Source organism: Nomascus leucogenys, chromosome 7b, assembly GCF_006542625.1.
Source record: "Nomascus leucogenys isolate Asia chromosome 7b, Asia_NLE_v1, whole genome shotgun sequence".
NCBI lineage: Eukaryota > Metazoa > Chordata > Mammalia > Primates > Hylobatidae > Nomascus > Nomascus leucogenys.
Genome location: NC_044387.1, coordinates 16,623,775 through 16,648,007, shown reverse-complemented (window position 1 = coordinate 16,648,007; position 24,233 = coordinate 16,623,775). Strand labels below are relative to the sequence as shown.

General features: G+C 44.3%; 1 protein-coding gene across 2 annotated transcripts in view; it reads right to left on the bottom strand.

Annotated features, from left to right (window-relative positions):
• LARGE1 (LARGE xylosyl- and glucuronyltransferase 1) overlaps window positions 1-24,233 on the bottom strand; it is a 645,394-nt gene that overhangs the window by 267,219 nt on the left and 353,942 nt on the right. For both annotated transcript variants that reach the window (XM_030815681.1, XM_030815680.1), the window contains exon 6: window positions 21,885-22,056. In XM_030815681.1, coding sequence (XP_030671541.1) covers window positions 21,885-22,056 — 172 coding nt within the window. The remainder of the gene's footprint in view (window positions 1-21,884; window positions 22,057-24,233) is intronic.

Here is a 24,233-nt window from a genome sequence, read left to right as displayed (position 1 = left end):
CACAGACTTGTATCCAAGCGAAGTCCTCTTGAAATTGCATCATCCAAGTCAAAGACCTTCTTAGACCTTCCTAGAACCTTCTTGACCTTTGCAACAAAAGGCACTGAGCTAACTCATGACCTCTAAGATCCCTTCCAGTCCTTCTTTCCTACATGTGTGCATGTCAGTAAAGCACTACAAAATGCTCCGTTTCCCACTGCTTCTGTACAAGACTGGAAAGAAAATTTATCTTTCGACACATCCCTTTCCACTTTGACACTCATTTATTTTTTAATTGATCTCCCAATAAGGCACACACCTAATTGGCTTGAATGGTGACACAGTTAATTAGGCCAAAAAAGAAAAAAAAAAAAAAAAAAAAAGGCCCAGGACGGTGAGCCCAAGTAGGAAGTACTACTTAATAAGAGCGGTGGCCAATTTCTCAGTGAAGAGGAATTTGTAAAAGGGAAGATCAAAGAGATAATTCAGCTCGGTCAGAATTTTAATTTAGGTCACTTTCATGGATAAATAGGCTGCAGATACGACCTTTTCCATCTAAACAGATTAATCCTCTAAACGGCTACAGAAAACTCATTCATGCATCAAAAATTTACAAATGTCTATGATAAGCTGGGTACTATGATAGGCTATGGGGGTAAAAGCCCTGTCAATAAGGAGGCTCTGACAATTTAAGAAGGGAAACAATGATGGTAGTAAGTGGAAAAGAAGTCAAAAGAAAACGTTTTATTTACTTAGCATGGGTTCTATCAGCCAGCATGCTTCTTAAGGTTGCAAGTGACAGAGACTGTACTGAGACTTCAGCAATTTTTGAAAAGAGAAATTTTGCTTCAGGCATGGCTGGAACTAGAGACTCCAACACAATGTAATCTAAAATCTGTCTTCTCTTTTCAAGCTCTCAGATCTGTTTGCCCTCTCAGACAAAGTGACTGTGTAGGAAAGAGGTAACACAGCAGGCTTGACACTGCCGTCTTAGAACGATGAACTGCTTGCAAGACTGGCCCTTGGCTGGCATCTGAGAATTGGGGTTTTGGGAAGCGTCCTGCTATTCTCTAAGAGCTCACTGTGTCTAAATTGTGCAAACAAAATGGTTTACGATAAATGCCTGCTTTCCTTCTAGGAGTCTAGAATTTTGCTATTTCCTAGATGATGTCCACATGACCAGCCCCCAGTAAAAATCCTGGGTGCTGAGTCATTCATGAGATTCCCTCTTGGGCAACATTTCACGTGTGTTGTCACAACGTATTGTTGGGGGAATTGGCATGTCCCGTGTGACTCCACTGGGGGAGGACTCTTGAAGCTTGAGCCTGGTTTCCTCTGGACTTCACCCCATGAGCCTCTTTCCTTTGTGGATTCTGCCTTACACCTTTTTGCTGTAATAAATCATATCTGTGAGTATGACATACACTGAGTCTTGTGAGTCCTCCTAGCAAACCCCTAGTGAATTTAGGGGTGGTCTTGGAAACCCCTGGCGGTGTCAAAATGACAAATGGTGGTTCCAGCTTTGCTTCATCATAGTTTAGCACATAGAGTGGAAAGAGTACCTTTCCGCCAGGCATGGTGGCTCACGCCTGTAATCCCAGCACTTTGGGGAGGCTGAGGCCGGTGGATCCCCTGAGGTAAGGAGTTTGAGACCTGCCTGGTCAACATGGTGAAACTCCATCTCTACTAAAATTATAAAAATTAGCCAGGTGTAGTGGTACACCTGTAATCCCAGCTACTTGGGAGGCTGAAGAAGGAGAATCACTTGAACCCTGGAGGTGGAGGCTGCAGTGAGCTGAGATCACACCGCTGCACTCCAGCCTGGGCAAACGGAGCAAGACCCTGTCTCAAAACAATAACAGCAACAACAACAACAGAGTACCTTTCCCAACAGCGCTAGCAAAAAGCCTTGGCGTAATGCTTACTAGTTCTGATCGGCTCAGCTTGGGCCACATATCTGCCCTAAACCAATCACTACAGCCAGGGAGATGTCTGTGGTCTTGCAGCTGGCCAAGACTGAGTCATGGCCTTATCCCTTCAGCCAGGGATGAGATCAACACCCCTCGCACACACTAAAAACCAACTGAAACAAGCAAGGAGAGATATGGTTTTCAACAGAAAAACAGCCATTCTGCTGATGTTACTGGAAGGAAGAAATGTATGCTGAGCAGGCAGAACACCACAACTACCACAGTAGAGCACAAACGCAGTATATTATGAGGAAGCACGTGTTATAGTGAAACATCAAAACCACAACAACAAAAAGAAAAATCACAGACATAGAAGAGACGAATTCATTCTCTCACTCTAAATCTGCGCTTCCTTTTGTATTCCCCACCTAATCTGTAAACTGGGAAAGTAGGTCATGTACAAATCATTTTTCTTTTGTACTACACCTGACCAGAACACCTATGTCTTTCCTTTTCTTTTTTTTTTTTTTTCTTTTTTAGAGACAGGGTCTCATTCTGTTGCCTAGGCTGGAGGGCAGTGGTATGATCTCAGCTCACTGCAGCCGCAGCGTCCTGGGTTCAACTCAGCCTCTCAAGTAGCTGGGACTACAGGTGTGCACCACTACACCCAGCTAATACACACACACACACACACACACACACACACACACACACATTTCTTTTGAGTCGGAGTCTCGCTCTGTCGCCCAGGCTGGAGTGCAGTGGTGCGATCTCAGCTCATTGCAACCTCCACCTCCCAGGTTCAAGTGATTCTCCTGCCTCAGCCTTCCAAGTAGCTGGGACTACAGGCCCACACCACCATGCCTATTGTATTTTTTGCAGAGATGTTGGCCAGGCTGGTCTCGAACTTCTGACCTCAAGTGATCTGTCCGCCTCGGCTTCCCAAAGTGCTAGGATTACAGGCATGAGCCCCAGCGCCCAGCCAACACCCAGCTAATTTTTATATGTTTTGTATGGGCAGGGTTTCGCCATGTTGCCCAGGCTGGTTTTGAACTCCTGAGCTCAAGGGATCCACCAGCCTTGGCCTCCCAAAGTGCTGGGATTACAGGCGTGAGCCATGGCAGGTGCCCTGGACACCCACTTTAACCCTTTAATAGCATTTGATTCTGCTGTTGCACTCAACCTCTGCCTTAGTTCAGGCCATGATCATCCCTTACATGAATTATCGACATGGCTTCCTAATTGGACGCTCTGTTTTTGGTTCCTCCAAACCATTTCTCTGACTAGCGCACACTCACCTTTCTACACTGAGGACTGATTAGTATGACCTGGTCAGTCTTCTTCTTATGAGACTGTCAGTGGATTTTCACTGTCTTCCAGAAAAGGCCAAACTCCTTGGCATGGTACAGCATGCTAAATCCTCCATGACCTAGCTCCTACCTACTTTTCGATCTGCCATCACCTTCCCAAACCCACCCCTCTCACCAACCACCTGATTGTTTGTACTAAATATTACAGCCATAGGGAATGCAAGTGACATAGGGAACACACCATGCTCTATCGTGCCTTCCTGCCTTTGGTCCATTCTGTGCCTTTTGTTTGGAATGGCCTATTCGTTCCCCTTTTCCCAGGTGGAGATCTCCAGCCAATCAACAAGGACCAATTTCTCTTAGGTTATGGGGGATGTCTTTCCCAGGTTCCGAAATTAATGACTGTCTCTCCATGGCAACACCATTATGTTTGGCACATGCCCCCTTTTCTCTCACCATAGTCCTTTATCTTTGTCTGCCCTTCTGAATTCTCAGAACGGGACCTCCATGAAGGCAGGTGGACCATCTTATCCATTCTTTTTTTTATTTTTTTATTTTTTTTTTGAGACACAGTCTCACTCTGTCACCCAGGCTGGAGTGCAATGGTGCGATCTCGGCTCACTGCAACCTATGCCTCCTGTGTTCAAGAAATTCTCAGCCTCAGCCTCCCAAGTAGCTGGGACTACAGGTGTGTGCCACCATATCCGGCTGATTTTTGTATTTTTAGTAGAGATGGGGTTTCACAACGTTGGCCAGGCTGGTCTCGAACTCCTGACCTCAGGTTATCCGCCCACCTTGGCCTCCCAAAGTGCTGGAATTACAGGCATGAGCCACCACACCCAGCCCATCTTATCTATTCTTACAAATTCAGTACTGATTTAGAGATTGATGAGGAACAGTGCTTCAAAACCTGTGGAATAAATCAACTCGTAATAGTCGAGATGGTTGTAATCTTGGCTCTGCCACTTGCCAGTTAGATGATTATAGTATTTAATATTATTTAACCTTTTTAAGCATTTTTTTTTCTCTTCTAAAATGCGGACTGGACTGTTGTCTACCGGGTCTTTTGTGAAGATGAAAGAAGCTAATGTATGTAGAATACCTAAACTGTATGTACAGCAGTCCCCAACCTTTTTGGCACCACGGACCAGTTTCATGGAAGACAATTTTCCATGAAGGGTGGTGGGGGGGAAGGTAGGATGGTTTGGGGATGAAACTGTTCCACCTCAGATATCAGATAATCAGGCATTAGCTAGATTTTCATAAGGTGCATGCAACCTAGATCCCTCGCACGCGCAGCTCACAACAGGGTTTGCGCTAGCTACTATGAGAATCTAATCCCAGTGCTGATCTGACAGGAGGTGAAGGGGGGCTGTAATGCTTGCTCGCCTGGTTCCTAACAGGTCATAGACCACACCGGTCTGGGGTCCACGGTTTGAGGACCCCTGGTCTAGACCATACCAGGCTTCTTAAAAGCAGGTTCTCATGGCTCACGCCTGTAATCCCAGCACTTTAGGAGGCCGAGGCAGGTGGATCACGAGGTCAAGAGTTCGAGACCAGCCTGACCAACATGGTGAAACCCCACCTCTACTAAAAAAAAAAAAAAAAAAATAGCTGGGCGTGTTGGCATGTGCCTGTAATCCCAGCTACTCAGGGGGCTGAGGAAGGAGAATTGCTTGAATCCAGGAGTCGGAGGTCGCAGTGAGCTGAAATTGCACCATTGCACTCCAGCCTGGATGACAGAGTGAGATTCTGTCTCCAAAAAAAAAAAAAAAAAGTACCATATTAATAACAAGAGGAACAGGCTGTAGGGTATATCAGAACTCTCTGTATTATCTTCATAATTTTTCTGTAATCTAAAACTGTTGCCATAAAAAAATTATTTTTAATAAAGAAAATAAAAAGTCCATCACTGCTGACCAACCCTACCCCACTCCCCAACTTCCAATATAAGGCAGGTGTTTCAAGGACTCTTATATGGTTTGGATCTGTGTCCCCACCCAAATCTCATGTTCAATTGTGATCCCCAACGTTGGAGGTGGGGCCTACTGGGAAGTGAATGGTTCACTGGGGTGGATCTTTCATGAATGGTTTAGCACCATCCCTTGGTATTCCAGTGATAGAGTTCTCATGAGATCTGGTTTTTAAAAAATGTGTAGCACCTTCCCCTACGCTCTTTTGCGTTTGCTCCTGCCATGTAAGATGCCTGCCCCCGCTCTGCCTTCTGCCATGACTGTAAGCTCCCTGAGACCTCCCAAGAAAGAGATACTGCCATGCTTCCCGTACAGCCTGCAGAACTGTGAGCCAATTAAACCACTTTTCATATAAACTACCCAGTCTCAGGTACTCCATTTTTTTTTTTTTTTTGAAATGGACTTTTCGCTCTGTCACCCAGGCTGGAGTGCAATGGTGCAATCTCTGCTCACTGCAATCTCCACCTCCCGGGTTCAGGCGATTCTCCTGCCTCAGCCTCCGGAGTAGCTGGGATTTCAGGCATGTGCCACCACACCTGGCTAATTTTGTATTTTTAGGAGAGACAGGGTTTCTCCATGTTGGTTAGGCTGGTCTTGAACTCCCTACCTCAGGTGATCCACCTGCCTCGGCCTCCCAAAGTGCTGGGATTACAGGCGTGAGCCACCGTGCCCGGCTCAGGTATTTCTTTATAGCAGTGTGAGAACGGACTAATATAGGCTCCTTCTGTTATTTATATTGTAGTATACAACGTCTCAAAAATAAAATTTAAAAAGAGGATTATTGGCTGGATTTGGGGAATCTTCTCTTTTATCTCATAAGAATTTTTGCTACCATGGGATATGACCTGTGGTCATTTTTGACATCTAAGCAGTAAAGAAGAGAAGCCTAAATTCATCATGCCTTCTTTGTCCTAAAATTCACGAGAAGGCAAATAAGAAAATAAAAGCCAGACCTTCCTTTTCTGATGGAGGTGGTTATTAATGAAAAAAGTATCCCTTTGCTTCTAGGGAAGCTGGTAATTTCCACCAGGACCTACTCTGGTTGACAGTGTTCCTCTAAAAGGCCCCTCCACTTATTTCAATAAGGACCCTCCATTCATCTCAATAAGGACCCTACATACATACCTCTCTGCCTGCTGCATCCTTCCAGATGGGCAAGCCCAGCGCATGGTGCAGAGAAGAGACCAGCATATTTGTCTTCATTGACAGGCCATGTATGTCTTTGTCATATATTAGATGCTTCTAATAATCTATGTATACGCATTTAGGAGGAAAAAATAAAGTTACGTCTTCTTGATAGTCATAGAATGGCATACACTGGTTTCTCTCTTCACAGATATGCAGATGAGCTGCAAGTTGTTCCCTCTTGTAATTTCGAGGGAAGATCATAAATTCTAATGGGTCCTAACTGAATCTGTGCCCTTTTGTGGATGTGAATGCTTTTGAGTCTGGTTAATTTGATCACACTTTCTCTTGGTATTGTGTATCCTTCCAGATCCAGGGGAATGAATGCATTTATTTATCTTCTGAAAGAGGAAATTCACTACTAATGTTCAACTATCTGTGGCCCTGGAAGTGAAAATTCACAGTTCATGCATCTTTTGAGGCTAGCGTGGATTACAAATAAGAAGGGAAAGCAAGTCAGAAGCACATACAACAGGAGTTTAAGAAAAGTCAAGTCAAAGAGCACATGGATCAAGGACTATGAATTATGAACTGAAAAAGAAGTTGTGATGTTCCCCGCCCTGTGTCCAAGTGTTCTCATTGTTCAGTTCCCAACTATGAGTGAGAACATGCAATGTTTGGTTTTCTGTCCTTATGATAGTTTGCTCAGAATGATGGTTTCCCGCTTCATCCATGTTGCTGCAAAGGACATGAACTCATCCTTTTTTTATGGCTGCATAGTATTCCATGGTGTATATGTGCCACATTTTCTTTTTTTTTTTTTGGACGAAGTCTCGCTCTGTTGCCCAGGCTGGAGTGCAGTGGTGCGATCTCGGCTCACTGCAAGCTCCGCCTCCCGGGTTCACGCCATTCTCCTGCCTCAGCCTCTCCGAGTAGCTGGGACTACAGGCGCCCACCACCACGCCCGGCTAATTTTTTTGTATTTTTAGTAGAGACGGGGTTTCACCGTGGTCTCGATCTCCTGACCTCATGATCCGCCCGCCTCGGCCTCCCAAAGTGCTGGGATTACAAGCGTGAGCCACCGCGCCCGGCCAAGGGAACTCTTATACACTGCTGGTGGGAATGTAAATTAGAAGAAAACACTATGGAGATTTCTCAAAGAACTAACAATAGAACTGCCATTCAATCTAGCAATCCCACCACTGGGTATCTAACCAAAGGAAAAAGAAATCATTATATAAGAAAGACACGTGCACTCATGTTTATCACAACACTACTCACAATAGCAAAGACATGAAATCAACCGATGCTCCCATCAATGGATAATGCAAATGTGGTATACAGATGTATATCACAGTACAACGAAATACTATTTAGCCACAAAAAAGAATAAAATCATGTCTTCTGAAACAACATGGGTGGAACTGGAGGTTACTGTCTAAGTGAAACAAGCCAGACAGGGAAAGTCAAATATCACATGCTCTCATTTATAAATGGGAGCTAAAAAATGTGTACACATGGATGTAGAGAGGGGAAAAACAGACAGTGGAAACTCAGAAGGGTGAAGGGATGGGAAGGGGGTGGATGATGAGAAATTAATGTGTATAATGTGCATTATTCCTATAATAGATACCCTAAAAGCCCTGACTTCACCACTACAAAATCTACACATGTAATAAAATTGTATATGTACCCCATACATTTGTACAACTGTTAAAAACACACAAGGACATATACAGCCCAAAATATCAATAGTGCCAACATGGAGAAACCCTGTACTAAGGCAAAGATTCTCCAGTCACTGGTGATGAGCAGGCCACTGCGGAGAGCTAAGAGTGGACACAAACCTGTGCAATTTGAAAAGACCCTACTGGTAATTCCAATACTTCAGCTACCCTCCTCCCCATGGCTCTGAATTACTGTTCAAAAGGCAGAGCTGTCAATGATCATGAGGTTGCTGCTTAGCCTTCACATGGCTATTAATTCAATTTGGCCTGTTGCTTACGGACAGTAGGAGTAACCCTGACTTTCACATAGGATTCCCAGCAAAGATACATCTAGAACAAACAAGAAAAAGGAAACTGGCTTCTTTTCTTAGCACATGATTCTAAAGGTGTGGATTTTATCTCCATAAATTCATTCAATAAGCCATTTGTTTCTTGCCTCAAGGGATTTGTTTATTGCCTTTATCAGGTCCTAACCTACTCACTCACCCTCTTTGTCCAGAATGTCCTTGGAAAGCCCTGTCCCCTCTATGCATCCACAATAGCTGTGTCTGCCATCAAAATCTCTTGAACTCAAAGCAGCTGATGTTAAAAGTTATCTAGCAACCCCATCTCTACTAAAAATACAAAAAAATTTAGCTGGGCGTGATGATGGGCGCCTGTAGTCCCAGCCACTTGGGAAGCTAAGGCAGGAGAATGGTGTTAACCCGGGAGGCGGAGCTTGCAGTGAGCCGAGATTGCGCCACTGCACTCCAGCCTGAGTGACAGAGCAAGGCTCCATCGCAAAAAAAAAAAAAAAAAAAAAAAAAAAAAAAAAAAAGTGATCTAGCTAAAAAATTCACATTAATCACGGGTAATAATAAAATGTTCCCAGAAATATGAGATCTTTTCAAGGAAGGCAAAGTCAGTCATATGAATTTCTAACGGACTGAGCATTAAAGAGTATAACTTGTGCATATGGTAACAAGTAGGTGCTCAATAAATATTTATAAATGTCTGAATGAGCAAGAAGAGACATCATGGCAGAGCAGCTTCCTGGAGTTCTGGATTTAATGCTGTTCTGCTTTTCAATATTTCTTCCTGATATTCTCAAAGAAATCCCAAATGTTTCTGTACCACCACTCTGTCCCTTGACCTCACCTCTCTCCTTGCCCCTAACCTATACAAACACTTGCTTCCAGGAAACAGACAGTTGGTCTCCACATGGGAGGGCTTACCAAGAGATGGCACCTATTCCTACATGGGAGACACAAGCAGGATATTTACAAAAGAAAAAAAAAATAGCAGTGGTGCAGATGCTCCAGGACCCTGTGGTCAAACAATAAAAGCTAATGAAGGAAGAGTCTGCTAAGACCCCCAGATCCTCTCTTTGACTGACTCAGCTCTTTCTTCTTTAGTCTATGGTCCTACTCGCCCTCCTTCTCCCCCGTACAACTCAAAGATAAAAAGAAAAGCTAGGGAGATATTGCTAATAAAAATAATCACAACATATTTTCTGGATTCTAAGAGGCTGCTGATTGTACGATATATCAAAACATTTGCCAGGAGAAAAAGACCATCTGTCAAGTTGCTTTTGTAAGTCACATCTCAGTTTCGGAAATGGGAAAATGTGCAAAGTCCTGTATCACAGAACTAAGATGACAAAATACCTGCAAAATACTAGGTGAATTACATATTTTGCTCCTAACATAATATTCCCATTGAGAATGAGAAGCTGAATTGTAAAGTGCATGGAAGCATGGGGCCTCAAACCCAGGTCTTGGAATCATCCCACTCTACAGCCTGTACTTTCGCCACTGTGACACACAGCCAGCTCTTTCCAATTAGGAGCAAACCCCCAACTCCTATGCTTTTACATAACCATTTCTCAGGCTTCTTTCCCCATCTTGATTGAGATTATTTTTGGAAATGTGTTTACTCCAAGGCCTTGTATTGTCTCCTCTGATATTAAGAACCTCTCCCATCCTGAATTGTTTAGAGGTATGTAGACAGCCACCTTATTGTTATTACAATAAAATGACTGAGCTGGGCACAGTGGCTTACACCTGTAATCCCAGCACTTTGGGAAGCTGAGGCGGGAGGATTGCTTGAGCCCAGGAATTTGAGACCAGCCTGGGGAACAGAGTGAGACCCTGTGTCTGCCAAAAAAAAAAAAAAAAAAAAAAAAAAATAGCCGGACGCGGTAGCACATGCCTACAGTCTCAACTACTCTGGAAACTGAGGTGGGAGAATCCCTTGAGTCCAGGAATTTCAGGTGGCAATGAGCTATGATCCCATGACTGCATTCCAGCCTGGGTGACACAACAAGACCCTGTCACAAAAACAAAACAAAACAAAACAAAATAGCTCTAATATTAATAACAGCAGAAGCTAACACTGTCAAGAGCTTACTGTGTCAGGTACAGCACTAAGATTTTGAAATATATCATGTCACGTTACCCTCACATCAATACCCCACAGGTATCATTCTCCCCATCTTGCCCACAGGAAACAGACGTTTAGAGTTGAGCAGCACCCTGACGTTGCAAAGATGGCAAGAGGATGCAAAGCAACCCCAAGGAAGGCCCCTTGACACATCTGTCTCTCCCCACTGAGAGTGAATACTTGAGTTGGGAAAGCGAGTGGGGAAAGAAACATCTCAAGTCTACCTCCAGAGATGTCTTTCTTCCCCTTGGTGAGGAGCCTAAAAGTGTCCTCTAGCTCACTTCCCTGATAGTCTGAGCCCTGTGTGTCTAAGAAAGCCCCACAACTGATAGAGAGGTCCGTGGAATCCTGGTGATGGATCCATGAGTCTCCTCACTCCCATCCAGTAAGCAGCATAGAGCCAGGGACCCAGGGCATGGCTGACTTTACAACGCAGCGGCAGCTGGAGGCAGCAGCGAACATCATTCACTGGGTGTGGGCTGTACAAGGAGGAGCTCAGGACACATTCAGGGCGAGTCCAGTGATCCCTCCTCACAAATTCTGCTCAGCATCCATTCGATTGCTCCTCGCAAATCACAGCTTGCCAATCATACCGTGCCCAGTCTTTGTGCTTGCTGATTTCATCCTGCCCCCATCCAACGAGCCCTGTGTTAGATTCATCAAATCCCCTCTGCTCTCCCTGCAGGACTGCGCACTACAGGGCTGCCCAACTGGATTCTACACTGGAGCTCACCTGGCCATCCAGAAAAGGAAACTGTAACAATCTGGTGAGAATACCTATTTTAACACCAAAAAAGCCCTATTTCAGGTTTATTAAGAACAACAACAACAACAAACACCTGAAGAGACCCCTAGCCCCGACCCTTCTTGTAGGATCTAGACCTGTTTACCCCATCTCTGCATGTCCAAAACCGAACTCGCCATCCGGCGCTATTCACTCTACGTCCCCATTCATCTCTAATCTGCATCCCTTGCTCTGACTCCAAGGTTAACATCCCGCTATGGGCCACAATAGTCTTTTGCTGAGACTGAAGCCTCCTGCCTGCTGCCAACTCTTTTTGAAAGTACTGTTTTCCTGTCTCACTTTTTAGATCACCCCCACATGTCAGCCAAAGGGATCTTTTCAAATCTTCTAAACTGTCTTTCAATGACCTTTGGAGAAGACCCAAAGCTAACACTTAATAAGACCCTTTATACCTCTCTTGCCGTATTCCCCACCACTCACTTCACCAAGAAACATCCACTTTACTTGTTCATTTGACAAATATTTATTGGGCACCTTCTACGTGTCAGGCACTGTTCTGGGTGCTGGGACACATCAGGCACAAAACAGACAAAGATCCCTGCCTTCCTGGTGCTTACAAAGAGTTAGCCCACCACACCCATGGATTCTGCATCTGTGGATTCAACCAACCTGGACTGAGAATATTTGAAAAGAAAATTGCCTCTGTACTGAATATACACAGATTTTTTTGTCTTCTTACTATTCCCTAAACAATACAGTCTAACAACTATTTACTTAGCATTTACATTGTATTAGGAATTATAAATAATCTAGAGATGATTTAAAGTGTACAGGAGGATGTCCACAGATGATGTGCAAATGCAATTTTTTATATATCGGGGACTTGAGCATCTGATATTTTGGTATCCGTGGGAGGTCCCTAGAAAGAACACACAATAACCAGATGGAGCCAGCTGTATCCTGGTACCTGGGTCTGTGCTGCCTACGGGGTGAGACAGAGCAGCCCTCTTGACAAGTAATTACATACTCATTAAAAAAATGAAAAAAAATATGAAAGAGCAGTGGAGAAAAATGGGATGGTGTCTCAGGTGTAGGATTCAATGGGACAGTCAGGGAAAGCCTTGCTGAGAAGCTGAGGTTTGGGCAAAGACTCGAAGGGCATTATGGTAGCAAGATAGGGAATGATCTGGAGGAGAAGCATTCCAGGTACAGGGAACATTAGAGCAAATGGCCAAAGGTAGGAGCCTGTCTGGTCTGTTTGAAAAGTAGATTGAGGGGTGGGCGTGGTGGCTCATGCTTGTAATCCCAGCACTTTGGGAGGCCGAGACAGGCCGATCGACTGACGTCAGGATTTTGAGACCAGCCTGGCTAACATGGTGAAACCACATCTCTACTAAAAATACAAAAAATTAGCCAGGTGTGGTGGCACATTCCTGTAATCCCAGCTACTCAGGAGGCTGAGACAGAAGAATCGCCTGAGCCCGGGAGGTGGAGGTTGCAGTGAGTGGAGATCACACCACTGCACTCCAGAGTGGGTGGAGAGAGACAGACTCCATCTCAAAAAAGTGTAGATTGAATGTTTATTTGTTTATTTCGGTTTCCGTCTGTATCACTCTCTCTAATCTCTCTCTGGATCTCAGGTATTCGCATATGTTGCTCCCCCTAAGTGAGAACAGAGGCCAATGCATCCACCTCTCTCCCTTTAGAAGCCCTCCTGACTCCCTCCAACTTCCCTCACTAGCAATGCTTTCCCTAAAATGTGATTCGACCTCACCCTGACTTTTCCCTTTCAAGAGACTTTCTACACTTGCATGTAACCATGTGTTCAGATGTATCTAGAATCTAGAGGTTAAGTGTCGGCTCTGAGATCAGCCTGGCTTCAGTCCAGGTTTTGCCACTTCAGGCAACAAACTTAAAGAGTTTTATGAAGGCTAAATGAGATGGTTCAGGGCATGACACATAAAACACATTTAATTGATATTAGCAAGAGGAGGGTAGGGCTGGGTCTGTCTCAGTTAATATTTTACCCCCAGGGCCTAGGGCAGGCCAAGAGCCTCAGAAGGTAGTAAATTAATGAAAGAATGAATGACTGAATGGGTGCAGCAGGCAGCGAAGGAAGGAAGGAAGGAAGTGAGGGAGGGAGGGAGGGAGGGAGGAAGGAAGGAAGTGAGGGAGGGAGGGAGGGAGGGAGGAAGGAAGGAAGTGAGGGAGGGAGGGAGGAAGGAAGGAAGTGAGGGAGGGAGGGAGGAAGGAAGGAAGTGAGGGAGGGAGGGAGGGAGGGAAGAAGGAAGGAAGTGAGGGAGGGAGGGAGGGAAGAAGGAAGGAAGTGAGTGAGGGAGGGAGGGAAGAAGGAAGGAAGTGAGGGAGGGAGGGAGGGAGGAAGGAAGGAAGTGAGGGAGGGAAGGAGGGAGGAAGGAAGGAAGTGAGGGAGGGAGGCAGGCAGGCAGGAAGGCAGGGAGGCAGGGAAGGAGGGAAGGAGGGAGAAAGGAACTCAGGAAGATAGGGAAAGGTTAGGGTTGGTTTCTGGTCTGTGAACTCTCCAAAATTTCAGGCTGAAGAACAAGAAAAAAAAAAAAAAAAAAGAGGCTAGCCGCAGTGGTTCATGACTGTGATCCCAGCACTTTGGGAGGCCGAGGTGGGCAGATTATGAGGTCAGGAGATCGAGACCAGCCTGGCCAACATGGGGAAACCCTGTCTCCACTAAAATACAAAAAAATCAGCCAGGTGTGGTGGTGCACACCTGTAGTCCCAGCTACTTGGGAGGCTGAGGCAGGGGAATCACTTGAACCCGGGAGGCAGAGGTTGCAGTGAGCCGACATTGTGCCACTGCACTCCAGCCTGGCAAGAGAGTGAGATTCTGTTTCACAAACAAACAACCCTAAGACATAGAAAGAAAAGAAGGCAACTATCACTTATTAGGTATTGTGTAATACAGAGCCATTATCTGACTTAATCACCAAAATAAACCCTATGGGGCCATTATTATGCATTCCCTCACTTTTATAGGACAACAAAAATGAGGCTCTGTGAAGTTAAATGATCTTTCTAATATAGTAAGACAGGGCAGATTTGCTTCAAAGTTAATCTGAAAATAATTAAAACCTCTTCACCCAATTCTACCAGGGAAAAAAATCCTTGGTGTTGCTTCGATGGTGTACATCTTGGCTGGACCAATGGAAGAACCAGTAGTGTCTATCAAGAAAGTCAAAGCGCTAGTTTCTGATTCTGAGTAGAAGGCAGGCTGGTTAAGAGAGAGGCAGAGAAAGCAGGAGAGTACAAGGAGGAAATAATGGAAGAGGTCGTCAAAATTCTCCCAGTGGAAAATCAACTAGGAGCTAGAGGATGTTAAAGACCTAAACAAAACCATGAAAACTGGTAGTGAGGAGGGAACTTTATCAATACTGGGAGTGCAGGAGAACTTTTTAGGTATTTATTTTTTGAGACAGAGTCTCGCTCTGTCTCCCAGGCGGGAGTGTAGTGGTGCAATCTTGGGTCACTGCAACCTCTGCCTCCAGGTTTCAAGCAATTCTCCTGCCTTAGCCTCCCAAGTAGCTGGAATTACAGGTGACTGCCACCACGCCTGGCTAATTTTTTATATTTTTAGTAGAGATGGGGTTTCGCCATGTTTGCCAGGCTAGTCTCGAACTCCTGACCTCAGGTGATCCACCCGCCTTAGCCTCCCAAAGTGCTGGGATTATGGGTACGAGCCACTGCGCCCGGCCCAGGAGAACTTCTAAAGGCCCAGTACAGATTAAAAATAAACGCCCAGGACTTTTAGCAAAACTGTATGATTGCTGACCAAGAACAGGCCCAGCCTCTCTCTTTCCCAGCTGAGTTCCAGCGCCTTCTGTACCAGGAGCACATCACCTCTACAGACACCGGCTGTTGGTGTCATTTTAAAGCACTTTGAGAATTTCATCTTTTAAAATTTATGTTTTTCTTCCCTGTGGCAAAACAGTCTCTCAAGTTTAGGAACTGTCAGGAGTGAATGTGAGATGCGTGGGAATCTGTCTATGCTGGGCCCTAGAAGGGGGCACACTGGGCCAGCCAAGAAGAAAAGGCTTTAATCAGGAAAATCTGACTGGCATGAGGTCATGGGATTGTCTTGAAAGGTCTTCTTTGATTCCTGTCCTATAGGCTAACAGGGCGGGGGACACTGAGCTTCATTTGGAGATAAGGGAGGGCAGGAAAGGAGACTTAAAGTCAAAGAAAAAGGGGCCAACGGGACAATACCAAACTTAACCACAGGAGAGAGGAGGAAGGAAAGGGGAAAGAAACACACAAGGTCCAAGTGTCCGTTAGGTACCAGGATCACTGAATTACCTCCTCAAATTTCACACAACCACTGTGAGCAGATATCAGTATCTTCTTTCTACAGGTGCAGAGGCGAGGTCAAGAGTGGCTCAATGACCTCCCTAAGATCACCTTGCTGATAAAGTAGACCAACAGGGACTTGAAACTTGGTCTCTTTTTGCTAAGCTCTTCTGTCTCCTCCAATTCCATCAGAGGAGACAGGCAGGGCGGCAAGGTAACAAAGAAAGACGAGTCCTGAAGAAACTTCAAAGAGTATTAAAAACTCCTTCGAGGCAACTGATTATAAGCATAAAATTTCTACAAATGTCTTTTCAAAAGTAATACTTCGATATTCTTCATGTTCAGCTTTTCTATATTATTGTACAGCCCCAACGGCTCTGTGGACAGAACTGTGAGGTAATGGAGCAGACACACATTAACGATGTCCGCCATCATCCCATTCACTCTGGCAGGAGTCCTTAGAGAAAATGGAATGTGGAAAAATAATGCATATTATCTTGTGCAATTCTCACAAAGACCCTGTTAGCATTATTCCTTCTCTGAGCCTAAATCAACTAAGATAACCTGCTGTCTTATTCAGTTTGAGCTGCTATAACAAAATATCTGACACCGGGTAATTTATAAGCAACAGAAATTTATTGCTTGCAGTTCTAGAGGCTGGGAAGTCCAAGATTAAGTCTCCAGCAGATCAGATGCATGGTGAGAACTCTCTGCTTCATTGATGGTACCCCTTTTTTTCTTTGAGACACAGTCTCGCTCTGTTGCCCAGGCTGGAGTGCAATGGTGTAATCTCGGCATACTGCAACCTCTGCCTCCTGGTTTCAAGTGATTCTATTGCCTCAGCCTCCTGAATAGCTGGGATTACAGGCATGCACCACCACGCCCAGCTAATTTTTGTATTTTTAGTAGAGATGGGGTTTCGCCATGTTGGCCAGGCTGGTCTTGAACTCCTGACCTCAGGTGATCCACACCCCTCGGCCTCCCAAAGTGCTGGGATTACAAACGTGAGCTACCGCACCCTGCTGTTGGTATCCCTTTTATTGTGTCCTCACATATAAGGGACGAACAACGTCTGTCAAGCCTCTTTTATAATGGTACTAACCCCATTCATCCAGCTGTCATGAGCTAATCACTCTTAGCTCTTAACGTCATTGCACTGGGGGTTAGGTTTCAACATAGGAACTTTGCGAGGACACAAACCTTCAGGCCACAGCATCTGCCCATGGTGACAGAGTCATCAGGGTGATCTGCCTTATTCTCTGGACATGCTGGGTCTCTGGGTAGAGCTCTTGGACCCCAACTCCAGCTACTTAAAGATGATGTTCTGGGAAGTCACATGTTGGGCCAGAATTCTGGAGACTGAGATTTTATTTCTCGAATCCTGGGAAAACTACACTTTTCTATGCTAATGTTGCTTCCCTGTTTTTGTTCTCTGAATGCCTAGATCGCCTTGGGCCCGCCCTCTACAAACTGGTGTGTATATGGTCACTTTGAGTTCTTTCACAAATCTAACTTCGGTCTCTCCAAAGACACTCTTAACTCCACCCACATGACAATGATTTCTCTTACTCCTCTTCAAGGGAAAGGAGGGTACAGAGTAAAGAGGAGTGGATTCAGAGTTAGACCGTTTGGGTTCAAATCTTGGTGTCATGACTTAAGAAATGTGAGGCTCCAGGTAAACTGTGCCTCCCTAAGCATCAGCTCCCAAATCTCTAAAACACGAACATGAACAGTAATCACTTCATGGGAGGGTTGTGAGGATTAAATGATTTTATCCATAAAGTCCTTAACAGAGTGGCTGGCACAGACTAAGTGCTTAAACATGTTGGCTGTAAGGAAACACACAGAGTCAGTCCATCAGGCCCTGAAGGATACCCAGTGGCATGGCACATCTGCGGTGCCGTGAGGGTGAGGAAGGTAGTGCCCACGTACGCTGGATAGTTTGACCATACCTGCTGTAGGGTGAGAATTTTACACTGTGGCAATAACATCCTCTTAGAGGGGAGGCATCTGTGCTTATGGATCAAAACACTATCTTGAATATTCAGCACAGCCTTCTTCCAAAAGCTTCAGATGTGTATTTATTATTTATGCCTTCACAACAGCCTCCCCAAATGATGACAATCACATATTACTTCCAGTGTTTTGTGCAGTAAAAACTAAGGCACTCAAGGGTCCAAGGTGACACATACTTGGCAGTCACACCCGTTCTAAGTGCAGCACGGCCTCCTGGGTCAGCAGACAGAGCAGACTCCAAAGCCGTATGGATTAGGGTTCAGTTTTGCTATGTAATAGCTCTCTGAGCATGAAAAGTAATTTAACCTCTCTTGAGCCCAGTTTATTTAACTTTCTTTCTTTTTTGAGTCTTGCTCTGTTGCCCAGGATGGAGTGCAGTGGTGCGATCTCAGCTCACTGCAAGCTCCGTCTCCCGGGTTCATGCCATTCTCCTGCCTCAGCCTCCCGAGTAGCTGGGACTACAGGCGCCCACCACCATGCCCGGCTAATTTTTTGTATTTTTAGTAGAGACGGGGTTTCACCGTGTTAGCCAGGATGGTTTCGATCTCCTGACCTCGTGATCCGCCCGCCTCGGCCTCCCAAAGTGCTGGGATTACAGGCGTGAGCCACCAGCTTATTTAACTTTCAAGTGTGCAAACCTTCTAGCTCAGTGCCTAGAAACTAAGACGTGCTTAAGAAATGGTAGTTAGCCTTCCCTCTGTTTTACAAACACTCATTTAGCCACTTGCCTCCTCACCAGCTCCACCATCATAATGGTGTGTTGAATTTGCACCTTCCATTGAAGAACCAGGGGCTGCCCCAGGCCGGTTTTCCCTGGTATGCCAGGGAGAGGACAAGGTCAGGCTCCCAGTGGCAGAGTAGTTGGTGGTCAGACAGGTGTAAACTGAACACAGGTCAGACAAGAGCTGCAAGGACTTCTGCCTATAAAAATAAGTTTCCCATGTGAGGGACCCCTGCCAGGTATACCAGAAGTATCTCGTGAGAAGCATACCATACCCATATCCAGCTCCCCTGAACGTTCTGTTAGGACAGGGCTGCTAGCCATTCTGGTCCTAGCACCCCGGTGTAGCTAGGGGCTCACCAAACAGTCTTATTCCTGCAACAGTCCCTACAGTAAGCTATGTGGCACCTAGAAGGAGCTCAGTAAATATTGACCAAATGGGTGGCTCCTGACCCCGGCCAATAATGGTATGTCTGATTCTTTCCGCTAAGAATTGGTGGTTCTGAAAATCTTCCAGCTGTTGGTGCAGGCTGGGTAAAGGTGCAAACGGCTGACATGGGAGGGAGGTATCTGCTACTTAGCTGAAGTCGAGCTCAGGGAAGATGGGGACATCTCTAAGAGGCTTCTTCTGGTAGAGGCTGAGGATGGGTCTAAGTTCTTAAAAAGGCTTCTTCGTAATTCTCCCAGTAATGAATTTAGGAACAAGGGGCTTTCACAGCGCTACAAAGGAATCAAGTCTATGGGAGATCTGACCAAGAGCCACTGCAACCCCAGACAACCAGCTGTTCTCAAAGAGAGAAAAATCAGCCAGGCCACATTGTATCAACATCACTCCAACTGTTTACAGTGAAGGATGTCAACGACAATTGCCTTTATGAAGTTGCCTTTATGAAGGACACTCTTGGATCAGAACATTCTACATCTATGGGCCTGACCTAACAGGCTTTCTTCCTATTCCATGACCTGGCTTCTAATAGTTTGGTTTAGAAAAACAATCACACACATACAAAAGTGATACAAAATAGGGGCATATGGAGAAGAGATGAGCTTTACTTATTTTCTTTTCATCTCTGTATTTTTCCAGAAAAATTAGGGTGGGCATGGGAAAACCTCTGATGTTTTGTACTCCTTTGCTGGTGACAGATAAAAACGCAATGCACTCTGCCTTGTTTTTGAGTTCCTTGAAGGCAGGTGCTGTGTTCTCAAGAGCTTTAGATAACAACAGCATCTAATGTATTCCTCTTCACAGTGGGGGCCTAACAAACGCTAGAAATAAACCAACAAAAGAATGAACAAACAAAATGCAGCCCATTAACTCAGCTCCTTGCATTCAAATTTACCTTGTTCCTGTCCTGACCTTGGCCCATATACCCTGCTCAACCCCAGGAGCTGCCTTGAATCTGAGAGTCCTCCAAATCAAGTCCTTGGGCCAGCTATGGGAGCAGCGAGAGCTCTGGTGCCTTCCCTTCCACGGATGTTATCAGCGTATTTAAAATAACCATGATAATTCATGTTGTTATTGGCTACAGAGCCCCACTAGCACTATAGCCATTGCAAGCTGCAAGAGAATAAATGTGATTTCCTAGCTACAGCTCTACAATCTCTGATGACCTGTTCTGGTGACTATGGTGGTTATACTTATCCAATGGAGACTTACAGCTCTAAATATATGGTGCGGGTTGAGTTTCTTTGGAAAAAGACCCTGAGATGGATGTCAGCATACAAAAGATTTATTAGAGAGAGCTCTTGAGAACAGCACCTATGAAAGGGAAGGGGAGAAAGCAGGACTAGGCAGAGGGGAAAATCGGCCTGTGAGGCAGTATCCGAGTGCGGCAGATGATCCTGCAGGATCTCATGTTCATCAGCCATTCCATGATGTGCGGCGTCCCAGGAAGGGGTGTGGCCACAGGCATGGCCACTCACTTCAACAGAGGCAACTGCAAAAAGGGCTGATGCCTTTTTAGAGAGCCCCCTCTGCATGGACTGCTCCCAGCAGCTGGTGTAATAAGGTCTTTATTCCCAAAGGAAAATGTGGGAGTCTAGTGCATACAACCACCATTCTCACCTGATGAGACAGTGCACAATTAGGAGCTCCTCCGTGACACCTTCCCAGCTACCTTCTCTAACCCCCTCTAGGAGAGGTGACAACTCTCACTGTCCCCTCATTACTCATCTCCTCATTTGCAGAGCCAACCACACTGCTTGACACCCAGTAGGGATTCAATAAACGCCAGGTGAAGAAATGCATCACTGAACACTCAACATCAGCATAAGAAAATGAATAAAACACCATGTAATTATAGAAAAACTGCCCCTCGTGAGTTCACTGTGATCAGGAAGAGAAAAACAAGCAGACATGATAGGGGAACTTGAAAAGAGCAGCAGATGGAAGCCAAGGCACAGGCACTCTGATCTCAACTCTGGGAAAAGCCTGTATCCCTCTAAGCTTCCGTTTCTTTCTTTATGAAACAAAAGGACACGTCCACACGTTCTATGAAGATTAGAGAGCTGTGCCATACTCAGTTTCAACAGCTGTCCTAAATGATGTCATTGTTAGTGTCATTATTGACACGAATAAGAAAAGTAAATTTTGATCCTGATAAGGGAAAGAGTCCCGGGGATCACAATGTCATTCCCATGATTTGGTGAAGACTTTCCTCAATTAGCCCAGAGCTCAGAAGCCCTGAGAAGGAAGCAGGGAGTGACCGGGGCAGGCAAGGAAATTCACTCTCTGTTCATGAATAGAAACAGAAACCAACAGGAATATCCTGTGATTTATGAAAATGCTGGGATTTAAAATCATTAAGTAGTATTTTACTTTCATAGGATATGGAGCTAAGAGGAATGGCAGAAGGGATTTTAAACACAGAAGGGGCCAGTGTGCAATTAAAAAAAAAAAAAAAGAAGTAAAAATTTCACTGTTGAATTTCTTTCTCATTGTACTCATCCAGTATAGAAGAATTTTTAAAATAATATAATTTTTAAAAAGATACCTGGGAAAGGGGTATTAAAATAACAGCCTAAGATTTGTGCTAACCTGCCACTTCTCTCACATATCCACGCCGCAGTTAATACACCTACTGAGCTCACAATTTCCCACTAGGTACTCTCATATACCTTGAGGCCGTGACAAGAGTTACAATAATAGCTATAAAGAAACCCACCAGACTAGAAAGAATGTCTTGTAAAGCCAAACATACACATCTCCTTAAAATGATAAACCACAACGTTAATGAAAGCAAAAGCCATAACATTTTCAAAAACTCTAGAATCAATAATCATCTCTACTACCTCACAGGCTTTCTCGGCAATTAGACTATCCTTCGATAAAAAGAAAACCAATGAACACACGTCCTGATCAGTCTGTGAACACTCCACTATCTGCATACAAAATACACACATTTGATATTTATCTGTTAAAAACATCTTCATTGACTAAAGACATGTAAACAAGTTTCTGTTTTACTCTATTATTTTTCAAATCCAAGCAGAGTTGATATTGAACCATATTTGTAATTCCTTACCCACTACATTAGCACAACCTCATTCGAGGTGACCTCACCTTTTTTAAAGAGTCAACCCCTATTTTTGGCATGCTGATACCTACAAGGATATCGGGAAAAAACAAATGGGCTACCATTACCTTTGAACTTGTGGAACACAGCCCACAGCTCTGCAATGTCAGTGGCAAAGGTGATATCCGTGTCAAGGACGATGACTCTCTCCAGGTTGGCAGGAAGGGTCTTCGTCAGGACAAGCTTCATCAGACCATAAATCCCAGAGTAATGTTTATTGGGGATCCAGGAAACTTCAGACTAGACAGAGCAAGGCAGAGAGGGAGTCGGAGAAAGGGAAAAAAAAATCGCTATATTAATTCTTTGCTTAAACATTATAAATAGTGCCTAGCACACAAAAAGCATCCAATAAAAATTTGTTGAATAAATGAATGAGTTTTCTTTTAAAGATCTATATAATTTGCATTTTGACATGTGAAGTTTTCTGGAGGAAAACGTATCTGAATTAAGGAAGAGGAAAAGTAATAATTATGAAATAATTATTAGTGCAAAACCTACGTTGAGATTTTAAAATAAAACTTTTGTTATTATAGAAATTAAATAGATCCACTAGAGAAAAAAAGGATATGCAAAAACATAAAGGTCCAAAAATTGAATCCCACTACATATACTTTTGCAACCAGTATCAAATTGTTCCTATGTATGTATATTTCTTTAAATCATATTCCATTTATGTGTCATTAAAGATTAGTGGGTAATAGTATTGTTAAAGCTTATGCTTATTCTTTTAAAACTGTAATTGAATAGATTACTACTGCTGCCTTCTCTTTATTCTCAGATAAACCCACAAGGAAGACCTAGTCATCATGCGACACTCTTCACCTGACAGCAGTAGAGGACACACACGTAGGACAGAAATGAACCACCCATGGAGCACTGACATTATGATCCTCACATAACATAACGGAACAATCAATGGCTCGCAGGTGGGCAGAGGCCCCAACCTAGCTGCTGTGGGGAGTTTCCATGGGAGCCAAAGCACACTTATTTGCAAGAGGGTAACACTTTCAATAGAACCCTTTAAAATGGGGAATATGGCCACCTTATCAGGATTCCAAAAAATATTCATCTCCTTTGACCTTACAATACCATGTTGAGGAGATGTTCTTAAAAAAATTCAAATTTAAAAATTTTGTTTTAGACACCAAAGTTTTATTCCCAAAGATGTTCATCACCATGTTACCAAAGAACAGCCATCAAAATGCCCCAAAATGGAACAATTAATTCAAACATGACACTCTTTTTTTTCTGATAGCATACTATGTAATTGTTTAAAACAATGTGGATTAAGATGTAATTTCTAAAAACCTGCATATGATGTTAAGGGGGAAAAAAGCAAGCTTTAAAACTGCTTTTACTTAAAAACAACTATGTGTAATCAAACCAAATGAAACACATTCACCCAAATTAATGAAGAGAAAGAAAAAAAATTTGAGCAAGACATCAAACTGCATCCAGAGTTGGTTCCTTCTGGTGGGTTCTTGGTCTCGCTGACTTCAAGAATGAAGCTTCGGACCTTTGTGGTGAGTATCACAGCTCTTAAAGGTGGCGGAGACCCAAAGAGTGAGCAGCAGCAAGATGTACTGTGAAGAGCTAAAGAACAAAGCTTCCACAGCTTGGAAGGGAACCCGAGATGGATGCCGCTGCTCGCTGGGGTGGCCAGCTTTTATTCCCTTATTTGTCCCTGCCCACATCCTGCTAACTGGTCCATTTTACAGAGCACTGATTGGTATTTTACAGAGTGCTGATTGGTGTGTGTTTACAATCCTTTAGCTAGACACAGAGCACTGATGGTGCATTTTTACAGAGTGCTGATTGGTGCATTTACAATCCTTTAGCTAGACTTCTCCAAGTCCCCACTTGACCCAGTAAGTCCAGCTGGCTTCACCTCTCATCAGTTTCAAGAAAAAGCATCCCCAGCTCTGTGTAAGAGTTCCTGTCACCTTACACCCAGGCATCATGGAGGAGGGGAAAAAGGACAGGAGTTCAAATCTGGGCTCTAGCCCCACACAGAGCATTTGATCTCTCTAAGCCTTGGTTTCTTTACCTGTAAAATGGAGTGTGTTTCAGAGATGGAATGGGTCTCATGAGTCAGCATGGGGAACCTGTCTCATAGCTTCCCTAAATCGGCCTCCTGTGTGCCACCATCACTAGACTATGATATGTTTGAAAAAAATGTGGTTACTTAGTATTTTCCTTTTTAAGAGTAGTTGCTCATTTTTAGAAGTTGGTAAAATGGAGACGATGCCTACTTCACACAGTGGTATGAAAATTAAAAGATATTAAAGGACTCAAGGGCCTGGTACACAAAATATACTCAGTAGTAAGCTCCCGCCCTTCTTCCTGATCCCTCTATCTTATTCCATGTATTTAGCTATCAGTGCCTCTTTCAGTGCTTCCAGATGAAGGTAAGGGTC